This window comes from Vulpes vulpes, chromosome 2 (assembly GCF_048418805.1).
Source record: "Vulpes vulpes isolate BD-2025 chromosome 2, VulVul3, whole genome shotgun sequence".
NCBI lineage: Eukaryota > Metazoa > Chordata > Mammalia > Carnivora > Canidae > Vulpes > Vulpes vulpes.
The window spans coordinates 105,124,809-105,145,728 of NC_132781.1; the positions used below are offsets into that span (position 1 = coordinate 105,124,809).

Consider the following 20,920-nt stretch of genomic DNA (forward strand, 5'->3'; position numbering starts at 1 on the left):
TCCTGCTGGCCTGTCCTTACTCTTGGCCAGTAGTTCAAAGATTGGTATCAGGAATGGATGAAAAGCACAGTTCAACTTGGTAGGCTATGTTCCAGGGGTGGGGTTGACTACTTGTAGAGAGAGCTCGGTTTATGTGAGGGGGGATTCCACTTTGCCAGGGAAATAGCCTGGAGTAATGAGTATAGTTTACTGGTCTGCAGCTTCCACTTCCTGAAGTCCCCTTGGTGAGAGAGAGAGCCTCACAGATAAAGCACTGTTGAGTGTCACGTCCACCTGTATGTGGATGGATCCTTTCTGGGTTTTATTTTTAAGTTTTTATTTTTAATTTTTTATCTCTTCATCTATAAGTGGAACATGACTCGCCTCACAGAAAATCCATGCACAGGAAAGAGGGACAGATAATACAGTGCTAAGATCCCAAGCATCATGCCTTAATCTGACCCGAACATAAAAGGAACCTCAGAGATGTGAGCCCTGTAAGGTTTCATTTAACGCAGTGAAGGGTTAGACCAGTTAATAACAGCAAAGTGCTTTCACAAGTTTCTTGTGTGGAGTGTGGCAGCAGATTACCCAAATACCAGATGAATTCCAAAGCCTTCTGAATCCAGTTCAAGTGTTATTTGTCCTGCCTCTGGAACCTAGAGGCTTGTACTTACATTTGAGGAGATGGCTAGCTTTTCCATTGACCTGGCCATGAGTGCCCTGCCATGGTCAAATCACCAGGCCACCTGGGCAGAGAGAAACTGAGGAAGGAGCATTCTCAGGAACAGAGTCCAAATTGTTAACCACAAAAAAAAGGAGGAGGAATAATAACCTCTAAGTCTGCTTTTACTAAGTGTCCTTAACTGAAAAACAGATGAAAGAAAAAGCGAAGCTTCTCTGTTTTGACGCTCATGTTCCTGGTTCTGTGACATTAGCCCTTCATTTTTAATATCATTTATATCTGAAGCTGTGTGGCTTCTTTCATTCATGTGATAATTGCTTGAGGTTTAAATGAGTTGATACATGGAAAATGCCACAGAAGCTTCATGCAAAAATGCTAACATGCAGTAAGTGCTAGATGAGTTTTGCTGTTGTCATCACCAGCTTATCACTTGAGAGGTCATGAACAACCTTGAGCTGTTCGTGCAGGAACCATGTATCATCAGAAAGACTCTTATCTTTTTATGATCAGAAAAATTTATTCTGATTTTTAGTTTGTTCAAAGGAAAGGGGAGGGAACCCCACTGGTTTTTAACTTAATTCTCTTCTAAAACCAATTATTGTCTTCAACTAGTTCTTACTAATATCAGATAGGATTAATATTCGCTAAAAGCCCACTGTACTTTCAAGGAGTTTATGGAAAGCTCTGGGAAAGAGAGTCTCCACAAAAAGATGACAGACTGGGCTCCCAAAAGTCTGCACAAAATGGTGCTATCGAACATTTACTGCATTTCCAGCCTCACGGGCAGCCTTCCCATCTCAGAAATCCTGTAGAAACAAAGGAAAACACATAGAAAACTGATGTACAAACCAAGATTCCATATCAGAGGATAACTGTCCCCAAAGACTAGAACACTTGCTTTGGCCTGTATGGCACATACTCTTCCAGTAGTCAGTTCTAAATGGGAAGTTGATGCACAGTCACTCGAAGAGCTTGGAACCGAGAAAATTGGGAAATACATACATTGGCTAAGGTAGTCTTACAGTCTACCAATAAATGTTTATTGGGTGACTAGTGGGTGGCAGATAGTGAAGAAACAAAATGATGAAGACCGTCCCTGTTTCAGAGGCACCGATGATCCAGTTGGGAAGCTGTCTACATAGTTAGATACTTTCAGTATATCCCAGTGATGCATGCATTTATTCAGTCAGTCAACAAATGTTCATTCCATGCCCATGGCATGCTGGATGCACATGATACTAAACAAGACAGACAAGGTTCCTGCTCTCTCATAGTTAGCCTTCTATCAGGGGAGGCAGGAAAGAACAGGTGATCAAATAAATAAAATAATTACATTGTGACTATCATTGTTAAGGACATGAATGTGATTAAAGTTGGGTGATGTGAGCAAAAGGACCTCTCTCGGGCTTTCACAGGGGAAGTAGGCAAGATTGATGCGTCCGTCAGGACCCAGCATCCCTTTGGTTGCAGGAAACACTAAGAGAAGTGGAGATTATTGGGTAATACAGTAGACTTCAGGCATGACGTGACATAAGGGCTCAATGTCATTGGACCCCATCCCTCTTCATTGTCTGGTTCTGCTTTGTCTGGGCCGGTTTCTCTCCCAGGCAGGTGCCCTCTCCCAAGACATCAACATAGCTGAAGCAGGTCTGGGCTCCTCACTGAAATAAATGGAAAACAAAGGACTAATCTTGCCAGCAGTCTTTCTTTAGTTGACTTAACTTGGCCACAGGCTCACAGAAGAACTAGTCATTGTGCTCCCGGACCAAGGGAAAGGCTTTAGACTGAGCCATGTTCTGACATTAAAGCCAAGGCAGTATAGCCATTCACCTCCAAGGCATTATATCTCTGTGGGCGGCCCTCCCCTCATCTGCAACATGGGGGTGGCCATAGGGCTTGTCTCCAAGATACCACGAGAAAAGCATCCCAAGCAGAGTAAATAGCAAGTATAAACCTCAGAAGTGGACAGGGGCCTGATGTGTTTGCCCACATGCTGGGAGTGGGGAAGATGGAGGGTAGAGGTGGAGGAGGGGAGAGAGCTGGCAGGTGCAGCTCGAGGTTTGAAGGGTTGGGAGAGCCAACCATGTTTGTTTTCTCTGCTTCCTCTTGAAGACATAGCCCCAGGAGGTCGTGCACAGAACTCCCAGCCTGGGTCCTTACCACCTTACTTGGAGATGGGGGATGGGAAGGGGAGGTGCTTCAATGCCCACTGCCAGCATTTACCCTGTTGTTTGTATTGCTGACTGAGACCATGACTTGTGAGGGACAGATTCTCTCTCCAGCTTTGTTAATACCACCGGTCAGCTTACCATCAAGACACCCTGGCCTAGGAGTAGAGCTGGTGTTATCCAGGGTGACTTTTCAGGTTGGCGCTTTGATCCATTTTGCGTCGATGTTATCATTGAACATCTAGCTGGATGGTGTCACTGCCTTTACATTCAAGATTTTGGGTGATGCCTCACTCTTGGCCCAACTGAAGGAATCTCTCCAGTCAAGTCTGTTTGGCAGGATATGAAATTTGAAGTAGGTTATATAATCTCAACAAATTATGTCTATGTCGCATTAATAACCAGCTATCCATGTTAAGGGATCTGTTAGAGAATTACTTATCATGTAGGTTTTGATAGCCAGATTCAATTTAGTGAATTTTAATAATAGTGTTTTTTTTAAGAATACTTTTTGAAGGGGGTGAATTGCACATATGAAAAGAATTCCTCACTCCCTTATATTTACGGTTACGTTGTATATCTGTGTGTACATCACATATCTCTTTTTAATCTCTGCAAATGTTAAGTACTAGATCAAAAAATAATTCTTTTCATAAAACATATTCGGTCCAGGTTTGAAGTCGATTAAGGAAGCTTGTTTGGGAAACTTACAAATGCCCTTAGACTTGTTTCCTCTTGCCTTTTACTTTATTCTGGAAATTGCAACATTTAGCACTTCACCGTTTAATTTAAAAGGATTACCTATTTTCTTAAATGCTTAAGGAGGGAAGCAAGTTGCAGTTATTGATTCTTCTCCGCATGTATTCCGTGAAAGCTGGATTTGCTCCTTCCCCAGGGAGCATACCCCCTGAACTGCATGCTTGCTGGTGACAGCTCGGACCTCTGATACATAACCAAAGACCTTGCCTAATATCCTTGCAACTGCTCGGGGAATTTTTATTAAGTAAAAGCATCATTAGAGTAGACAGGATGATGAAGTTTAATGAGCATCTTTTGTGCATGAGATTGTTAGTTTTGCTCTGCAGAATCCTCATTTCTCCCCTCCGTTGGGGCAGTGAGTCTAGGATGTACGGGGCATTTTAAAATCTGCTTTATATTTCTTATTTTTGTATAGCTTAATATCTGTCTTAGGCCATCTGCAAATTCCTCTTGGCTATTTTCATGGATTTCAAATGCATGTTTCATATTTGGCTTTACACTGTGTGTTGGGGATGCAGAAGAGCATTTGAGCAGAGAGTTGTAATGGAGAAAAACGTGAGAGACAGACTGCCGTTAGTGAGCTGCGTGGAACCGTCTCGTGGAGGTCTGATCTCAAAAAAATCGTTGCCTTTTGAATTAATGAGATTTCTCCCAGGAATATGATAACTATTAATTTTTTTCCTTCTCTAAGATTCAGCAATTTCTGTGCTAAGGTTCTGTCACCAGCCCCTCATAGCTGCTAGATAGGATAAATAAAGATATTGCAAGATGCTTATTAATAATCTAGGCTTCACACTTTGTCCGCAGCTTTATTTGTGGAGATTTTAAATTTAGCATCCCACCATAAGATTACAGATTATAAACAGAATTATTTCTCTCCATTATTGTCACTGGCCATATAACTTGGATTTTCAAATTGGTTCTTTTCTTGGTCTGTATAAGGACTTTCCATGGAAACACCCAAAACAACAGGAGGGAGGCATATGACATGAGCAAATGACTTAAGAACAGCATATTGTACCTCTCATATACCTGGCATTCTGAAACAAAATATTTACATAGCGCACAATGTGCTTCTAGCAGTGCCTTGAGTATACAGACTACAAAAGAAGTGAACTCTGCAGTCTCCACCCTCAAGAAAATGGTAGGCTTATTAAGAAGACAAATCTGAGAAATCTAAAAGAAGCAGGGAGACAAGATAATTCAGTGCATTAAGAGCTCGAACTTTGGAGTAATTGTCTGGGTTCGATTTGGGCCTAAACTTGCTAAGCCTCGGTTTCCTCCTTTGAAAAATGAAGAAAAGCTCCTTCTTCCTTCAATTGTAGTGACAGTGAATGCCGAATGACTGGTAGCCGAAACTGTAACATGTCATTATCACGGCACTCTGCCAGTACTTCGAAACAACAAGCCAAGAGCGGGAACCTGTGTTATCATCAAGGACTTAACGGTGAAATCCTGATAAATCCCATAGTGTTTCGTGAAGGCAGAAATTGGGTTGGGGGCGAAAGCTCTGAGAAGCCTAAAAATATGGATAGGATCTGAATGGCAGAAAAGGACCCAGGCAGGCGTCCCAGACAATAGTAACACAGATCAGCAAGAAACAGGCGAAAAGGAGTGCCGCCTGGCCGGACGGGCTAATTCCAGGTATCAGATCGATTTAGCACCATTTTATTTTTCAAACACACGAATGAGCCCAAGCCAGTCTGACTGCTGAAGCACTTGCAAGGTAGACCATGTGCACATATTCCCATTTTCCCTTGAAGGTAACATTCTGGAAAGAGAAGGGACTCTGAGGCCAGTCAGGTACTAGGCGGCAGAGCTCACCCTCGGTTCCTCGTGACTGCACCCTGCCTTCCTCCGCACCAGCCTTACTGTGCTCAGGTGTGCTAGAGGACGGAGCGATGAGTTTGGCTGAGCTAAGCATTACATGACACATTCTGTGGCTGCTTTATGTCACCACCAGTCTAGGCACATGACCCGGTGAGCAGTGGATGCCGTTTTCCACGGGTAAACCCAGGAAAGATGATCCTGCCTGTTGTGGGACACAATGGAGGAGGGAAGTGACCCATTATAATAATCTTAATGCCCATTTGATGGGTCCTATGTTAGGGTAGGAGAAAAAGAATAGATAAAAATCATAAGTTGATGAAAATCAGAATAAGCACCATAAAGTGACTAATTAATCCACTGAGTTATGACCCTGAGAAGCTGTTGAAAGCTGTGTTTTCCTTCTGAAAAAACATGAGTTTTTTTTTTTTTTTAATAAGATTGTATTTATTTGAGAGAGAGTGTGTGTAAGTGAGAGAGCAAGAAGGAACGGGGGAAAGGCAGAGGGAGAAGGAGAAGCGGACTCCGCACTGAGCAGGAAGCCCCAACGTGGGTCTCAGTCTCAGGATTCAGGGTCATGACCTGAGCCAAAGGCAGATGTTAACCGACTGAGTCATCGATGTGCCTCAAAACACATAGAGCTTTGCTTGGAGTTTCAGATATTTCCCTGGTCCCAGGCTGAGAATTTCAGACGAAGCACCACTCAGACTTGATTTATGTGATCACCGAAAAAAAGAGGCAGATGTCAAAACGACTTCAATGTTTTGATCCTCAGGATCTGGAGACATAGAGGGACAAGGGACAGGCCTGTGGGAGGTCGGGGTAGGGAACTGTTCTGTGCTCCATTCAGTTGGGTTTAATAGCTTGGCGTCCAAGCGGGAATAAGGCATAGCAGGGCCCGAAGATGGCAGTGGCTCAGGGAGTGGGGGCTGAAGGTGCTGCTCAGAGGTAGTCACTGAGGCTGTCAAGTTAGATGTCCCCTCTATGGAAGAGAAAACAAAGATAGAAGCAGAATCAGGAGGACTGACGATGTGTCCAAAGGAGACACTAAGACCCAAGATGATGCATTGCCAGCTGAGAGGGGAAATTTTCACAAGGAATGGGATGGACCCGCTGTGGTCTTCTGCTGTAGCCCTGAAGGGGTCAAGGGTCTTGAAGACAGCCTTGGATCCAGAAGAAACCAGAAGACTCCTTTAGATTTTTTCCCCACAATGAAAATGTCCCTAATCAATAAAATTTACCTATTAGTAAGAGAAAATCATGCGTAATCACACTCCCTAAGATTAGTTGCACACTTTATTCTGATTCTGGTGGGCTGCAGATTTTTTTTGTTTTTGTTTTGTTTGTTTTGTTTTGTTTTGTTGCTGCAGTCCTCAATGTCAGTGGGCAGTAGCGTTCAGTCGCTTAAAGTGGCTCGTGCGCAGGCAGCTTTCACAGGATGCATCTGAATTGATCAGTCGGATGACCCCGGCTGCCCATGGAATCATTTCACAAGGCTTCCTCCCGAGGTGGCCTTCAGCAGGAATTCAGTGGGCGGCTGCTCAGGGCAGGGCCCACTCCCGCACAGAGGAGAACAGAGAGCCCCAGGAGGAGGCTGGGGGTTGCTGGCTTGCTCATCTCCCACAGCGGAGAGCAGCCCGAGACACCTCGCCTTTCAGATTCTCTTCAGTGACGGAAGCAGGCTCTTCAGACTCCTGTGCATAACAGAACCTTGCCTGTCACTTTGGATTGTTCTTTGTTGGTTTTTTCCCCACCCCTTAATCATCTTTCAGTTACCCTCTGTCTACCTCCAATGTCAGGGGAGAGAAGAGTTTCTAAGACTCCATGGCATCGGGTGCCTCCACTTTATGGGTTGAACTTTTTGTTTGCCAGCAGCTGCCGCACTGCTGGTGACCTTCAGCCACTCCCTTTGTTGCCACTCTCAAGTTGGCGGGGCCAGATTACTGGGCCCCCGGAAGCCTCCTCCCTCTTCAGGCACATAAGGGCAAAGCCACATTCCTGACTCTGTTAGGTGCTCAAAGGCAACATGAAAGAAACTGGCCAGCTTAGCCCAGCTTGGACCCTTGTGAAAGGTGAAAGGTGTCAGCTGCCGTTCTGGAACATCTGCTGAGTACCTGCACAGACAGGTCCTCCCATATCTGGTTTACTCTTCGCCCAAGCCCTACAAGGTAGCTAGCTGCTTTCCCAGAGCCACAGGTCATTGAGGGCGAGCAGGGTGCCGCAATGCAGAGGTGAGGGAAGCCCCAGAACTGTTGTCTGGGGACTCCCAGGGCAGGGCGCTGTGAGCTCCTGGAGGGCAGGACACAGGCCGCTAAGGAAACAGGCTGGTTTGGGAAGGACCTTGTGCCAGGGTCTGAGGGATGACTGGGATCTTCCCAGGTGGAGGTGGAAGCAGATGGAGCAAGAGAGCCTGTCTTCACTAAGACTGAGGGGAGACGTTTGTCATGCGAATGCAGGGAGGATATGGGATCTGGAGGACAAAAGCCATCCTGAAGGCTGTGACTGTATTAGTCATGTTTCTTATCTTCTTTTATGCTGTTTTGACATCTTGGAGGTCTTGCTGGCTAGGGAGAGACTGGCCTTTCCAGGGCTAGCTTAATTCCTAGAGATAACAACCAACTAACCTGCCAGCCTGTCTTTGATACATAAACCACCCAATCCAAACGACCTCGACCACCTCCATCCTGGAACTCCCACACACACACCAGGCCAGTATTTCCCCTGCCCTAAACCACCCCAGGGCCCGATCCCATACAACTGGAGACCACCCTGATCTCCAGTGCCTGGAAATTATTCAAACTGTCCAACCCTAAATACACTCAAACCCACCCATCCCTTCCCATGAAACCACCAAGAAGGACCTGGGTCCTGCTCCCTGCTTTGTTCCTTCTGTCTCCTAACTGACCCTGGTACTTCCTCTCCTCACTGGCCTGTGTGGCGGGGCATGCCCCCTCCTCTTGGGAAACTGCTTTCAATGGCATTGGCCTCTCCACATCTCATGCAGTCAGTCACCTCTAGAAGTTAAATCTTGGGTGCATTCAAAACATCCGCCAGGGCATTAGCTTCAGAGAAGAGCAGGCAGGGACCATCCCGTCCAACTATAGCGGAGAGGAGACCATTTGCCTACTGTTCTCTCTTCTTCTGGTAGAAACAGCACCCTTTTTCCTTTGGGGCACACTTTTTTTTAAAACTCAGTTTTTAAACTTTTCCTTCTTTTCAATGACCTGCTGCCCCCAAGAAAGTCTCCCTTTTTTTTTTTCTGCCAAAGGTAAGCAGATGCCTCACTTCTCTGCCCTGTGGAACCCAGAAAGGTTCATGTACTATATCATCAGTTCCTTGTTGTTGTTGTTATAACAAAGTGCTGTGAACTTGGTGCGTGAAAACAAAGCAAATATATCCTCTTACAGTTCTAGAGGTCAGAAGTCTGAAATCAAGATGTCTGCAGGGTTGCAGCCTTCTGGAAGCTCCAGAGAAGGCCCTTCTTTGCCTCTCTAGTTTCTAGAGGCTGCCTGCATTTCTTGCTGGAAGCCCCCTTCCCTCCGGTCTTCAAAGCCAGCATGTAACAGGTTTATATCTGACTCTCACCTTCCTGCCTCCCTCTTAGGAGGACCCTTGTGATGACACTGAGCCCACCCAGAAGATGCAGTGTAGTCTTCCCAGCTCAAGAGCCTCAATCAGTCACCTCCACAGAGTCCCTTTGTGATATTATATGTTCACAGGTGTCAGGGGGCATTACTCTGCTTCCACACTTCCTTACCAAATGGAAACCCCCCAGCTAATCACTGGTAGAGCCGGGAACAGCACCCCAACTCAGACTTCGGAACCTAAAATGCTCATCATTAACTGCTGTGCCCCAGTGATGTCTCCATGTGGGAACGGCCACCGGGGAAAGCCCCACTCTCACCTGCCTGCACAGCTGGAGGGTAAGGGATCGGTGGAGGGCACAGCAGCATCTGGGCCTTGCCAGTGACTTACTGAGGAAGGGAGGAGGTGCCTTTAGCTCTGCCCTCGTTGCTTTCTCCCAAGAGGATTAAAATCTTCCAGGGATGCTTGGGGATTTGGCATTGATAGAAAATACATGCTATTTTTTTTTTCAGAGGAAAGAGCCCTAAAGAAGTAATCATATAATTATCTTTATTTAATCCCTCCAACTACAACCCCACATCGGTCCTGATTTTCAGCAAGCATCCACTGATCACTTCCAGGAGGCATACCAGGTGCTAGGCTTATTTAACTACTGCAACCACCATTCTAAGAAAATAGCATGGTTTTTGTTTTGTTTTGTTTTGTTTTGTTTTAACAAAAGAAGAAACTGAGGCACTGCGAGAGGGATGTGAGGGATGCTAATGATTTGCCCAGAGTCAGCAGCTTCGTAAGTTGCAAGAGGGGGATTTAAACACCAAGTCCCGGAATGCCATCTCTGATCTGGCCCCTTTGTGGTGACTTGCTGTGTAGCCCAGGAGGTCCAAGCACAGTGGGGCCTGACTATAAAAAAGGCAGACATGGAAACATTGGACCTTTCTAGTCGCTTCCTAATCAAAGGAGCCTTGCTGAGTTCCAGACGGCTTTTGCACCCCCTTCTGAAATGACTTGGCTGGATTACCACCATCAGGCCCAGCGGAACCCCCGCCTCTTCTCGGAAGGCCTCCGTGCCCACCTTGGCTCTTGCTCCTTCAGGATGTGACACGTGGGCCCCTGTCAGATCTTCTTTTCCCTCCTCTGACGTCTTATTTGTGTCGCTCTTGCCGGATTTCCCAGCTCACGCGCTGTGGAGCTGTATTTCTGCAGAGTTTTGTAACTCTTAAAGTTGGATGCTATCTGTGAGGAAGAACAGGGATATTTTTTCCCTTCCAGGGGTCAGGGTTGGGGAAATAGAGGAGAGCTGCCTGAGGCCGGAAAGAAGCTGGGAATGCACAGACCAGAGTCAGGCATTTGCTGTGTGCTGGAGGAGCTTGCAGAGCAGAGGCCTCTGGGGACACCACCCTGCTGTGTTAGCAAGAAGGAAGCTGTGTCCTCGGAGCGGAGGAAGGGCCGGGGCCGTTACAGGGGAAAGCATGTTTCACGGCATGTGTTGCTAAAGCCGAGGAGATTAATGGAGGGGTCTGCTTTGGCTGCTTCTTTAACTGTTTGACACATCTGGGAGAGAGGCTGCAGGGGTGAGGTGGGGGGGGGGGTCCCCAGATGATAGAGAACAGTCTTGCCCTCGCAAGATGCTTAATCACCTCTGTGGAGCCCCTTTTGCCATGTAAGCAGATAGTCACAGGTTCCCAGGGTTGAGACAGCAACTGCAGGAGCCCTAGGTTAGCTGAAATTACCTCTCCAGGGGTTCCTTTCCTGGGATCCAGGACTCAGACTTCAGGGGGATCAGTGGCCCTTTTTAAAGCGTAGGGGATAGGGCCTTACATGGATTTAAAGATCCATTTTCCTGGGTGACAACCCTCCTGGGGACAGAGGTGTTTCTCCGATGGGGGCACAGGGTGGCTCACTGTCAGGCTGTGCTACCTCCTTAACCCGGGAGATGGTCCCTCCTTTACCTGGAGACATTCCCAGCACCTGGCCAGACCTACATCCTGTGGCTCGTAGGTCAGTGCCACCAGCTCCACAGTCTGCATTCTGAACTCCATGTGAGCAGAGACCTATCTTTGTGGCCATGTTGGTAGATCCTGCTCATAACTCTTCTGGGGAGACTTGGAAGCCTCTGGAGAAGATAGACCACACTGTCACCTATCAGCTTCCCCTACTGCTTGACCAGCTGGCCAGCCCTGTGTGCATGGTCCATCCTTTGGCCCACCAACCACGGTGTCAGTGTCCTCAAGCATCCATGTATGCCACCAGTTTGCCTGGCAAGGTGCAACTGTCAAGAGAGGTAGGAGTTCCTTAAGTGGACTCTAGAACAAGGGACATCCTGTCCCAGGAGGTTAGTCTTTGTGTCATCCCCCCCTGCAGGTGGCACAGGGCGATTGCAACCAGCCAATCAGGGGTTGCCTTTCCTCTGGAAGAACAGAAACACACTCCAGGCTCTCTCTGGGACATAGTAATATCAATAAGAGGAGTTAAGTTTGAGCTGAATTTATTTTAGGGCGGCTTTTAATTTTGTTTAATCAGAATTACTCATAAATTATCGATTAATTACTATCTGCTGTTGGGTTCAATCCTCTCAGCCACAAGCTAGCTTCACTCTGCGATGAATGCCATCCACGGTAATTGTCGGGTACTTTGTCAACATTTAATCAGCGGCACTTATTAACGTGGCATTGATGTGTGGTCGCCACCCCAGCGCTATCAATCACGTGTGAGCAGCTGGAGCAGGCCTGGACACCACTGCTCCCTGTCACATTATCCAGCCCCTGGGCTTTTCTGGCTGGGCATGGTGTTCACTTCTCACTAAATGGACACTGTGTCTCTTCAGTTTGACCCGGCTTTTGTCATCGTCCTAAACATATCGACTTACACACTCATAGCCATTCGAGCTTCATGCTGGAACAGCTGGGCTGGGTATTGCCGGTTCTCAGTCCCAGATCTTTCTCTGGTGTCCTCGCACTCCGCCCAGCAAATGTGAAATTCCAGGACACCTGTCCAGAACTGACCTCATCATGTGCTGTGTGCTGCGTGTGAGAGTTTATATTCTTCACTAGAACGTGTGACCTGGACAAAGCAGGAGTGATCTTTCAGTTTTCTTTGGCTTCCTGAATATTTCTGGAAATTAGTCTGTTCTTTAATGCCCTGCTAATAAAAACTTGTCCTGTGTTAACAAACTGGATCTCACCCTTTCTCCCTCTCTCTTTGCAGCCTGTACGGCAGACACATGCAAGCAAACCCAGAACCGCCAAAGAAAAATAATGACAAATCGAAAAAGATCAGCCGGAAACCACTGACAGCCAAGAACAAATAACGGGTTGGCCTGGGCTGGACTTCTGGTTGCCTTTCTCATTATCACTCACGCTCCCCGCCACCGTGTCCCACAAGTAAATGCCGTGTGTGTGCTGCTTTCTCTCCTCCTAGCACTTACCACTTTACCTTCCAAATGCTTTTGGTAGGTGGTAGACTTTTATGAATTCTTAAAGCTGTTTCCATTTGTTTGCTTAAAAATGCCACAGGCAGGAAACAAAGCTCTAATTCAACTGCAAATTCCATAGTAGGCACGGGAGTTCCGTTCCCTGAATAGATGTTCACAAAGTTGCATATTATCAAAAGAATAATTAAAATCATGTGATCACTTAAATGTCACAGTTAACACTTGTTCATTCTTGTGTTCATTCACATGACTTGTTATTTTACTTTGTTCTAAGCTTTCTATAAACATTGGGATATTGTGTTAAATCACAAATAATTTTTAATAAAATCTTGAATTTGTATCACACGTTGCTTCTTGAATAAAAAAGGGTCTCATCTTAGGCTACACACATTTTTGTTTTTTGGGGTTTTTTTTCCCACCCAAATTATCCCGTCTGGATTGTATTGGTTGTAGATGGTAAACTCTGAAGCGTTCTGGGGAGAGAAATGCAAAATTACATCAGAGTTGGTTTCTTCTCACATTGATTTGTCAAGTTGTTTTTTTTTTTTTTTTTTCCTTTGAAGACTGTTTCTAAATTAGGAAGAAGCAGAAAAACAAATCTCTGGGAAACTCTGCCAAAGGATTTTGGAAAGCAGCATTTCTTAGCTGAAGAAATGGTGACTTCTGCCAGTGGCTGGTAGACAAAAGTTGTGAAACGGAGAGAGAAAAACTCAAGTATGTTTCTTGTCACTGCAGAAAATCTGCTCATAGCACAGCATTCTTCTGCGTGACTTCGATGGTGCCAACACAGTTGTGTGAACATGCACACCCCACCCCACTCCCAGGGTAGAAACTGCAGCTGCAGAGTCATTAAACAATCAATTGTGTAGCATCTGTGATAGGCAGCTTTGTTCTTACCAACAGTAATATGAATGTAAGTGAATATAAACCCAAGCAGCATCCTTGTGCTAAGAGGGCTGCCAACACCCAGTGCCTTAACAAAAGGACTGTGGGGACGTAACATCCTCAGATGGATTGTGGTCTGCTTTCGCCTGCATCTTCTCCTTTCTGTGTCACAGTAGAACCACCAAGACCAGGATCACTGGAACATGGAAAAAGCCAGAATCAAAACACAACAACAACAAAATCCTGATTTGCGTGGGAGATGGGCTTTGCATTGAATGAGAAAGACCACCGATCAAGATCTACACTTTCTGAAAAAGTTCCTGGTAGACCATTCCTGTGGACTAAGGAATCCCCCCAGGTGCCACCTCCTGTTTGGGGTTAGGGTCGACTTAGTTTCTCTAGTGCAACCTTTGCCTCAGCCTGGATTTTTTAGATTGGTTTTTAGCTCATGAAATTGCAGGAAGAAGAACAATGACTCTGCTGTTGTTGAGGAAAGACTTTGTCTAAAATTGAACCAGCACCAAAGCATTAGTAAAAATATCACAATATACTCTGAGGAAAAATTTCTTTAAAAGATGAACACTCTTGATAGAAATATGGGCAATACACATAAATTCACAGAGAGGAAGTATCTCTAAGGAATGTGAAAAAACGTCCAAACTCACTAGTAATCAAAAAAGTACAAATCAAACCAAAAATAAAAATGTGTAACAATGAGAAATGTGCAAATATTTTTTTTAAGGCAGTAGTTAGTGGTGGGGAGTAACACGAGACAAACATTCTTATACACTGCTATTGGGAACATAAATTTCTCTCAGAGAAGGTGGTATAGCAATTTGACAGTATGTAGCAAAATCTTAAAATTTTGTGTACTCTGACCCAGAAATTTTATTTCTAGGAATTTATCCTGAGGACATTATCAGAGATGCACACAGAGAGCTATATTTGAAAATTGCCCTTATAGCTTTTTACACAGTGGAAACATGGGGAAAAGCAAAGAGCCACCACGGGAAGAAGGGTTAACAGCAGAGTGTTTACATGACAAACTTTTATGAAGACATTAAACTTTACGGAACAATATCTAAGGGCAGAAGGGAGATAATCCTATCATCCAGTTAAGTAAAAAAGTAAACTTTAAAAAACTATATGGTCCTCCCTGTGTAAAAAGGAAATTGTGTTTGTAATATGTGCAGAAAAATTAAATGGACCAGGATTTTATGCCTGGTAAATCGTCTCTCTCTGGTGGGTTAAGATTTTTTTTTAATTTTATTTTTTGAAATTTGTTCTAATTTTTATTAAGTTTTTAACTTTAATTCCAGTATAGTTAGCATACAGTGTTGTATTAGTTTCAGCTGTACAATGTGGTGATTCAACAATTCTGTACGTTACTCAGTGCTCATCATAAGTGTCTCTTATTCCCCTTCACCTATTTTTTATTATAAATACTTGTTCTTTAAATTTTCCATAGTGATTATCTATACTTTTGTAATCAGAAAATATTAAGTATTTGTTTTCAAAATGAAATGGGTATATTATGCAATCCAGAAAGTAATATATATTTGAATTCAAGCATAATATAAAATCTCAGGGTGGTGGGTTTCTTTTTCTTTTTTTGACACTAAAGTAGGTTTTTTTGTGTTTTCATACATATTTTAGTTACTTGGTGCCCTGATTAACATCTTATCCACAGTTCAAAGGGTGTTTTTTTTTTATAACCCAGTTTTACTGAGATACAGTTGACATACAGCACTGTGTATTCTTAAAGTGTACAGCATCATGATTTGACTCACATATATTGTGAAATGATTACCACAATAATTCAGCATTCATCATTTCATATCGATTAAAAAATGTATATTTCTCCTTGTGATGAGAACTCAGGATTTACTCTCCTAACTTTCAAATATACCATACAGCAGTGTTAACTAGAGCCGTCATGTTGTACATTCTATGCCCAGGACTTAGCTTATAACTGGAAGTTTGTATCTTTTGACCCTCTTCATCTAGTTCTCCCTCCCTACACCTGCCCTTGGTAACCTCAAAATCTGATATATTTTTCTGTGAGTTTTGTTTGGTTTGGTTTTTTTAGATTCCACAAGTTAATGAGATCACATAGTGTTTATTTTTCTCCATTTAATTTCACCTAGCATAATGCCCTTAAAGTCCATCCATGTTGTCACAAATGACAGGATTTTCTTCTTTTTTATGGCTGAGGAATATTCCACACAGTAGTATTCCTGTGTGTATATACCACATTTTCTCTATCCATTTATCTATCAGGGGACACCTGTTACTTTCATGTCTTGGCTGTTGTAAATAATGCTGCTGTGAACAAGGGGGTCAGATGTCTCTTCATAGTGTTTTCTTTAGATAGAAGAATTAATGGATAGCTCTATTTTTAATTTTTTGAGGAACCTCTATACTGTTTTCCATAGTGGCTGCATCAATGTATGCTCCTACCAGCCCTCCACAAGGGTTCCTTTTCTTCCCATTCTTACCAGTGTTCTCTTTCACCTTCTTAATGATAGCCATTCTAACAGATGTGAGATGATCTTGTCGTTTTGACTTGTATTTCTCTACTGGTTAGTGATGTTGAGCATCTTTTCTGTTGGCCATTTGTGTATCTTCTTTGGAAAAATGTCTCTTCAGTTTCTTTGCCCGTTTTTTAAAAAGATTTATTTATTCATGAGAGACACACAGAGAGAGAGGCAGAGACATAGGCAGAGGGAGAAGCAAGCTCCTCTCAAGAAGCCCAATGTGGGACTCAATCCCGGATCCTGGGATCATGCCTTGAGTAGAAGGCAGACATTCAACTGCTGAGCCACTGAGGTGTCCCTCTTTGCCCATTTTTTAATTAGATTTTTTTGTTGTTGTTATTGAGGTGTATGAATTCTTTATGTATTTTGTATATTAACCTCTTATCAGATACATGGTTTGAAAATATTTTCCCCATTCTGTAGGTTGTCTTTTCATTTTGTTGTTTGTTTCTTATCCTGTGCAGAAGTGCTTAAGCTTGATATAGTTCCACTTGTATATTTTTTAATTTTGTGGCTTGTGCGTTAGGTGTCAAATCCAAAAAAATCATTGCCAAGGCCCATGTCAAGAAGCTTTTTTCCTATATTGTCTTCTAGGAGTTTCAGGGTTTCTTGCCTTACATTTAAGTCTTTAATTCATTTTCAGTAGTGTAAAATAAGGGTCTAGTTTTATTCTTTTACATGTGGATATCTAATTTTCCCAGCACCATTTACTGAAGAGAACATGTTCTCTACTGGGTGCTCTTGGACTCCTTGTCAAGTATCACTTGACCATATATGCATGGGTTTATTTCTGGGCTCTTGATTCTGTTCCATTGGTCTATGTATCTGTTTTTATGTCAGCGCCACACTGTTTTGATTAGCTTAGCTTTATGTAATTATTATAGCTTTATAATAGAGCTTGAAATCAGGATGTATGATGCCTACCATTTTGTTCTTCTTTCTCAGGATTGCTTTAGCTATTGGGGTCTTTTGTGGTTCCATATATATTTTAGGATTTTCTTTCTTCTGCTTCTGTAAATAATGTCGTTGGAATCCTGACAGGGATTTCATTGAATCTATAGATGACTTTTGGTAGTATGGACATTTAACAATAAAAATTCTTTCAGTCCATGAACATGAGACCTTTACATTTATTTGTATCGTCTTTGGTTTTTCTCTTCAATGTCTTACGGTTTTCAGAGTAGACATTTTTTATCTCCTTAAATTTATTCCTCAGTATTATTTTTGATGCTTCTGTAAATGGGATCAATTTCCTTAATTTTGCATGTTAATCTTGTATACCGCAACCTTACTGAATTCATTGATTAGATCTAACAGTATTTTGGATGAGTTTTTTTAGGGTTTTCTATATATAAGATCATGTCATCTACAAGGAGAGCCAGTTTTACTTCTTCCTTTTCAGTATTGATACCTTTTATTTCTTTTACCTGATTGCTCTGGCTAGGACTTCCAGTATTATATTGAATATGAGTGGTAAGAATGGGTACACTTGTTCTTAATCTTAGAGAAAAAGCTTTTAACTTTCTATCATGGAGTATGATGTTAGCTGTAGGTTTTTCATATATACCCTTTATTATGTTGAATATGTTCTCTCTATACCTAATATGTTAAGAGTTTTTATAATGATTGGATGTTGAATAATGTCAAATACTCTTTTGTGTCTATTGAAATGATTATATCATTTTTTCATTCTATTAATATGATATATCATTTATTGATTTGTGTATTTTGAACCATCCTTGCATCCCAAAGATAAATCCCACTTGATCACAGTGAATGATCCTTTTAATGTGCTGCTGAATTTAGTTTGCTAATACTTTATTGAGAATTTTTCATCCATATTCATCAGAGATACTGGCTTATAGTTTTCTTGTAGTGTCCTTTCTGGCTTTGTTATCAGGGTATTGCTGACCTAGTAAAATGAATTTGAGAGTACTCCCTCCTCTTTGATTTTTTGAAAGAGTTTGAGAAGGATTTGTGTTAATTCTTTTTTAAGTATTTGGTAATTCACCAGCAAAGCCATAAGGTTTTGGGCTTTTCTTTGTGAGATTTTTGATTACTGATTTAGTCTCCTTGCTAATAATTGGTCTGTTTAGATTTTCTATTTCTTCCTGTTTCAGTCTTGGTAGGTTGCATTTTTTTGAGAATATTTCCATTTCTTCTAGGTTATCTAATTTGTTGGCATATAGTTCATAGTAGCTCCTTTGACCTTTTGTATTTCTGTGGTTTCAGTTGCAATGTCTCTCATTTATAATTTTGCTGATTTGGGTCCTTTGATTTTTTTTCCTCGTTATCTGGCTACAGGTTTGTCAAATTTATTCTTTCAAAGAATCAACTCTATGGTTTTTTTTTTTTTAAACTGTAAGCTTATGCATCTTTTCTATTGCTCTCCTCTATCAGTTATTTCTGCTCTGATCTTTATTATTTCCTTCCTTCTGCTAACTTTGGGTTTAATTCTTGTTTTTCTAGTCCTTGAGGTATAGAGTTAGGTGCTTTATTTGAAACCTTTTTCAATGTAGGTATTTATTCATATGTATTTCCCTCCTAAATATGGTTTTGCTGCATCTCAGAAAGGTTGGTATGTTGTGTTTCCATTTTCATTTGGTTCAAAATACTTGGTTTCCCCTTTGACCCATCAGTTGTTCAGGAGACTGTTGTTTAATTTCCATTTATATATGAGTTTCCCAGTTTTCCTCCTATTACTTCTAGTTTCATACCATTATGGTCAGAGAAGATAATTTATTCTAGTCTTCTTTAACTTGCTAAGACTTAAGACACTTTACACTTTTTGGTTGCCTAACACATGGTCTATCCTAGAAAATGTTCCATTGAACCTAATAAGAGTGTGTACTCTGCTGTTGACTGATAAAATGTTCTGTATATGTTTGTTAGGTCCATTTGGTTTATAGTATTGTTCAAATCTCCTGTTACCTTATTGATGCTATCTGGATGACCTATCCACTGTTAAGAATGCAGTATTAAAATCCCCAAATATTATTGTATTGCTGTTTTTTTTTCCCTTTTAGCAGTTAGCTTTTGCTTTATATATTTAGGTGCTCCATTGTTGGGCACATGAATGTTTACATTTTTTAAATCTTCATGATGAATTGATCCCTTTATGATTTTATGGTGGCCTTTTTTTTTCTTTTTTTACCATTTTTAGTTTAAAGTCAGTTTTGTCTGCTCTTGGGTTTTCTCTCTGATGTTTTGTACAGGAACAGTTGTTGTTCTTGTGAAGGGGAGCGATGTCAGGAGCATCGATGTTGCCATGTTGGTGATGTCAGTCTCTCCAAAAGGTAGCTTTTTAACAAAAATAACCTGACCTTTTTAGTGCAATGATGAGATCATTTGTTGCTGTAAGTGCCTTGCAGTCTCTGAAGGTAGCCTCTACTCCAGTGCTCCAAAGCCTATATGGGAGCCCATGGATATTTTTTTTTATTCCTTGGACTTTTCTTTATGTAAGACACTGGCCTAGCCTATATGCTGGATACCTTAGATAATGTGCAAAATATTTCCGTGTATATAATTGCATTTGGTCCTTGCAGCTACTTTATGCAATAAGCAGGACAGGATTGTTTAGGAATAAGTTGTATAATGAATCTTAGATCTAGAAAAGAAGTGTTTCTCTTTCTTGGCTAGAAGTTTAGTCTTCTGTTTATCATGAATCCATTGAATTTTTTTTTTCCAGTTAAGATAGGAGCAAGTAGAAAAGGTAGAAGCAGGAAGAAAGGGTTAGGGTTGAAGAGAGATTCATGGTTAAATTTTTTTTCCTGCAGAGTTACAGAGACTTGATCATCTTACTGTGCATTTTGAATCTCTGAGAAGGAGCTAAGGTACGTAGGGTCATTTGACAGACTCACTCTTTCACTAATCATGGCACCACACTTATAATTGGTGGAACTCATATAGTCTTTGTTGGATCAGCAACTGGCCTAATCACATCAGATTGACTCTGTTGAATAGAAACTATTTAGAAACCACTTAACATAGGTGAATCCTCACTGTGATAATGTGGAATAGTTATAGATGAAAATTATATTAATCTAGAAGGAATTCGATTTTCTTAGTCATTGTGTCAATATTAATTCCTAGAAATATAGAACAGAAGTTGACTCTAACTTTCTATGTTTTTACTTTTACTTATACTCATGTTAATATATGAAATAACTTGTATTCAATTGCAAATTAAGTTTCCAGTAGAACTTTATAATCAAAATATCGCACATGTATGCTTCAGAAATTCTTCTGGGCTCTGCTCCCAAAATATAACCAGAAATGCGGACATCACACCATCTTCTTCTACACTGGTCCAGGTACTCTGACTTCTCACCTGGATTATTACAATATCCTACAGTTGGGCTTGTGGCTTTTGCTTCTGCTGTCTTACCTCTGTTCGGCAGTGATCCTTTTAACACAGAAATCAGAACACAATTCTGCTCAGAATCCTCCAGTGGTGTTTTCCACTAACCATGGCCTGCAAGACCATGTGTGATCTGCCTTTCCTTTTTCACTTGTCTCACTTGCTTTATCCCAGCCTCACTGGCTTCAAGGTTCTTACTTTAGGGCCTTTGTGCCTTCAATTCCTTTTCCTAGAATGTTCTCCCAAATACAACCTTTGACCAACTTTAAATCTTTTTAAAAAGTCACTTTTGTCGATAAGTCCTACCTTGATCACTCTTTTCTAAATTGCAGTTTATTTTGGGGCGCCTGGGTGGCTCAGTAGGTTAAGCGGCTGCCTTTGGCTCACATCATGATCTCTGGGTCCTGGGATCGAGCCCCATGTTGTCCCTGCTCAGCATGGAGTCTGCTTATCCCTCTCCCTCTGCACCCCCTCCACCCACTCAGGCTCTCTCTCAAATAAATAAAATCTTAAAAAGAAAATTATAGTTTATTTTGTACCTGTCTTCAACCCCCCCCCCCCCCCAGTATGTAGGGTTGTCATCCCTAGAATGTCCATGAGGCTATTTGTAAGTAGCCAAATACTTTATTAGCCCTTCATGAAAATGTCCCCTGACCATTCCATTAACTGTTACATTCCCACACTTAGACCGATGCCTAGTATACA

At 42.2% G+C, this 20,920-nt stretch overlaps 1 protein-coding gene across 2 annotated transcripts in view; it reads left to right on the forward strand.

Annotated features, from left to right (window-relative positions):
- Positions 1-12,776, forward strand: part of RSU1 (Ras suppressor protein 1) — a 197,841-nt gene extending 185,065 nt beyond the window's left edge. For both annotated transcript variants that reach the window (XM_026016013.2, XM_026016022.2), the window contains one exon: positions 12,208-12,776. In XM_026016013.2, the coding sequence (XP_025871798.1) occupies positions 12,208-12,310 (103 nt within the window). In that variant the 3' untranslated portion in view covers positions 12,311-12,776. The remainder of the gene's footprint in view (positions 1-12,207) is intronic.
- Positions 12,777-20,920: the final 8,144 nt, after the last annotated feature.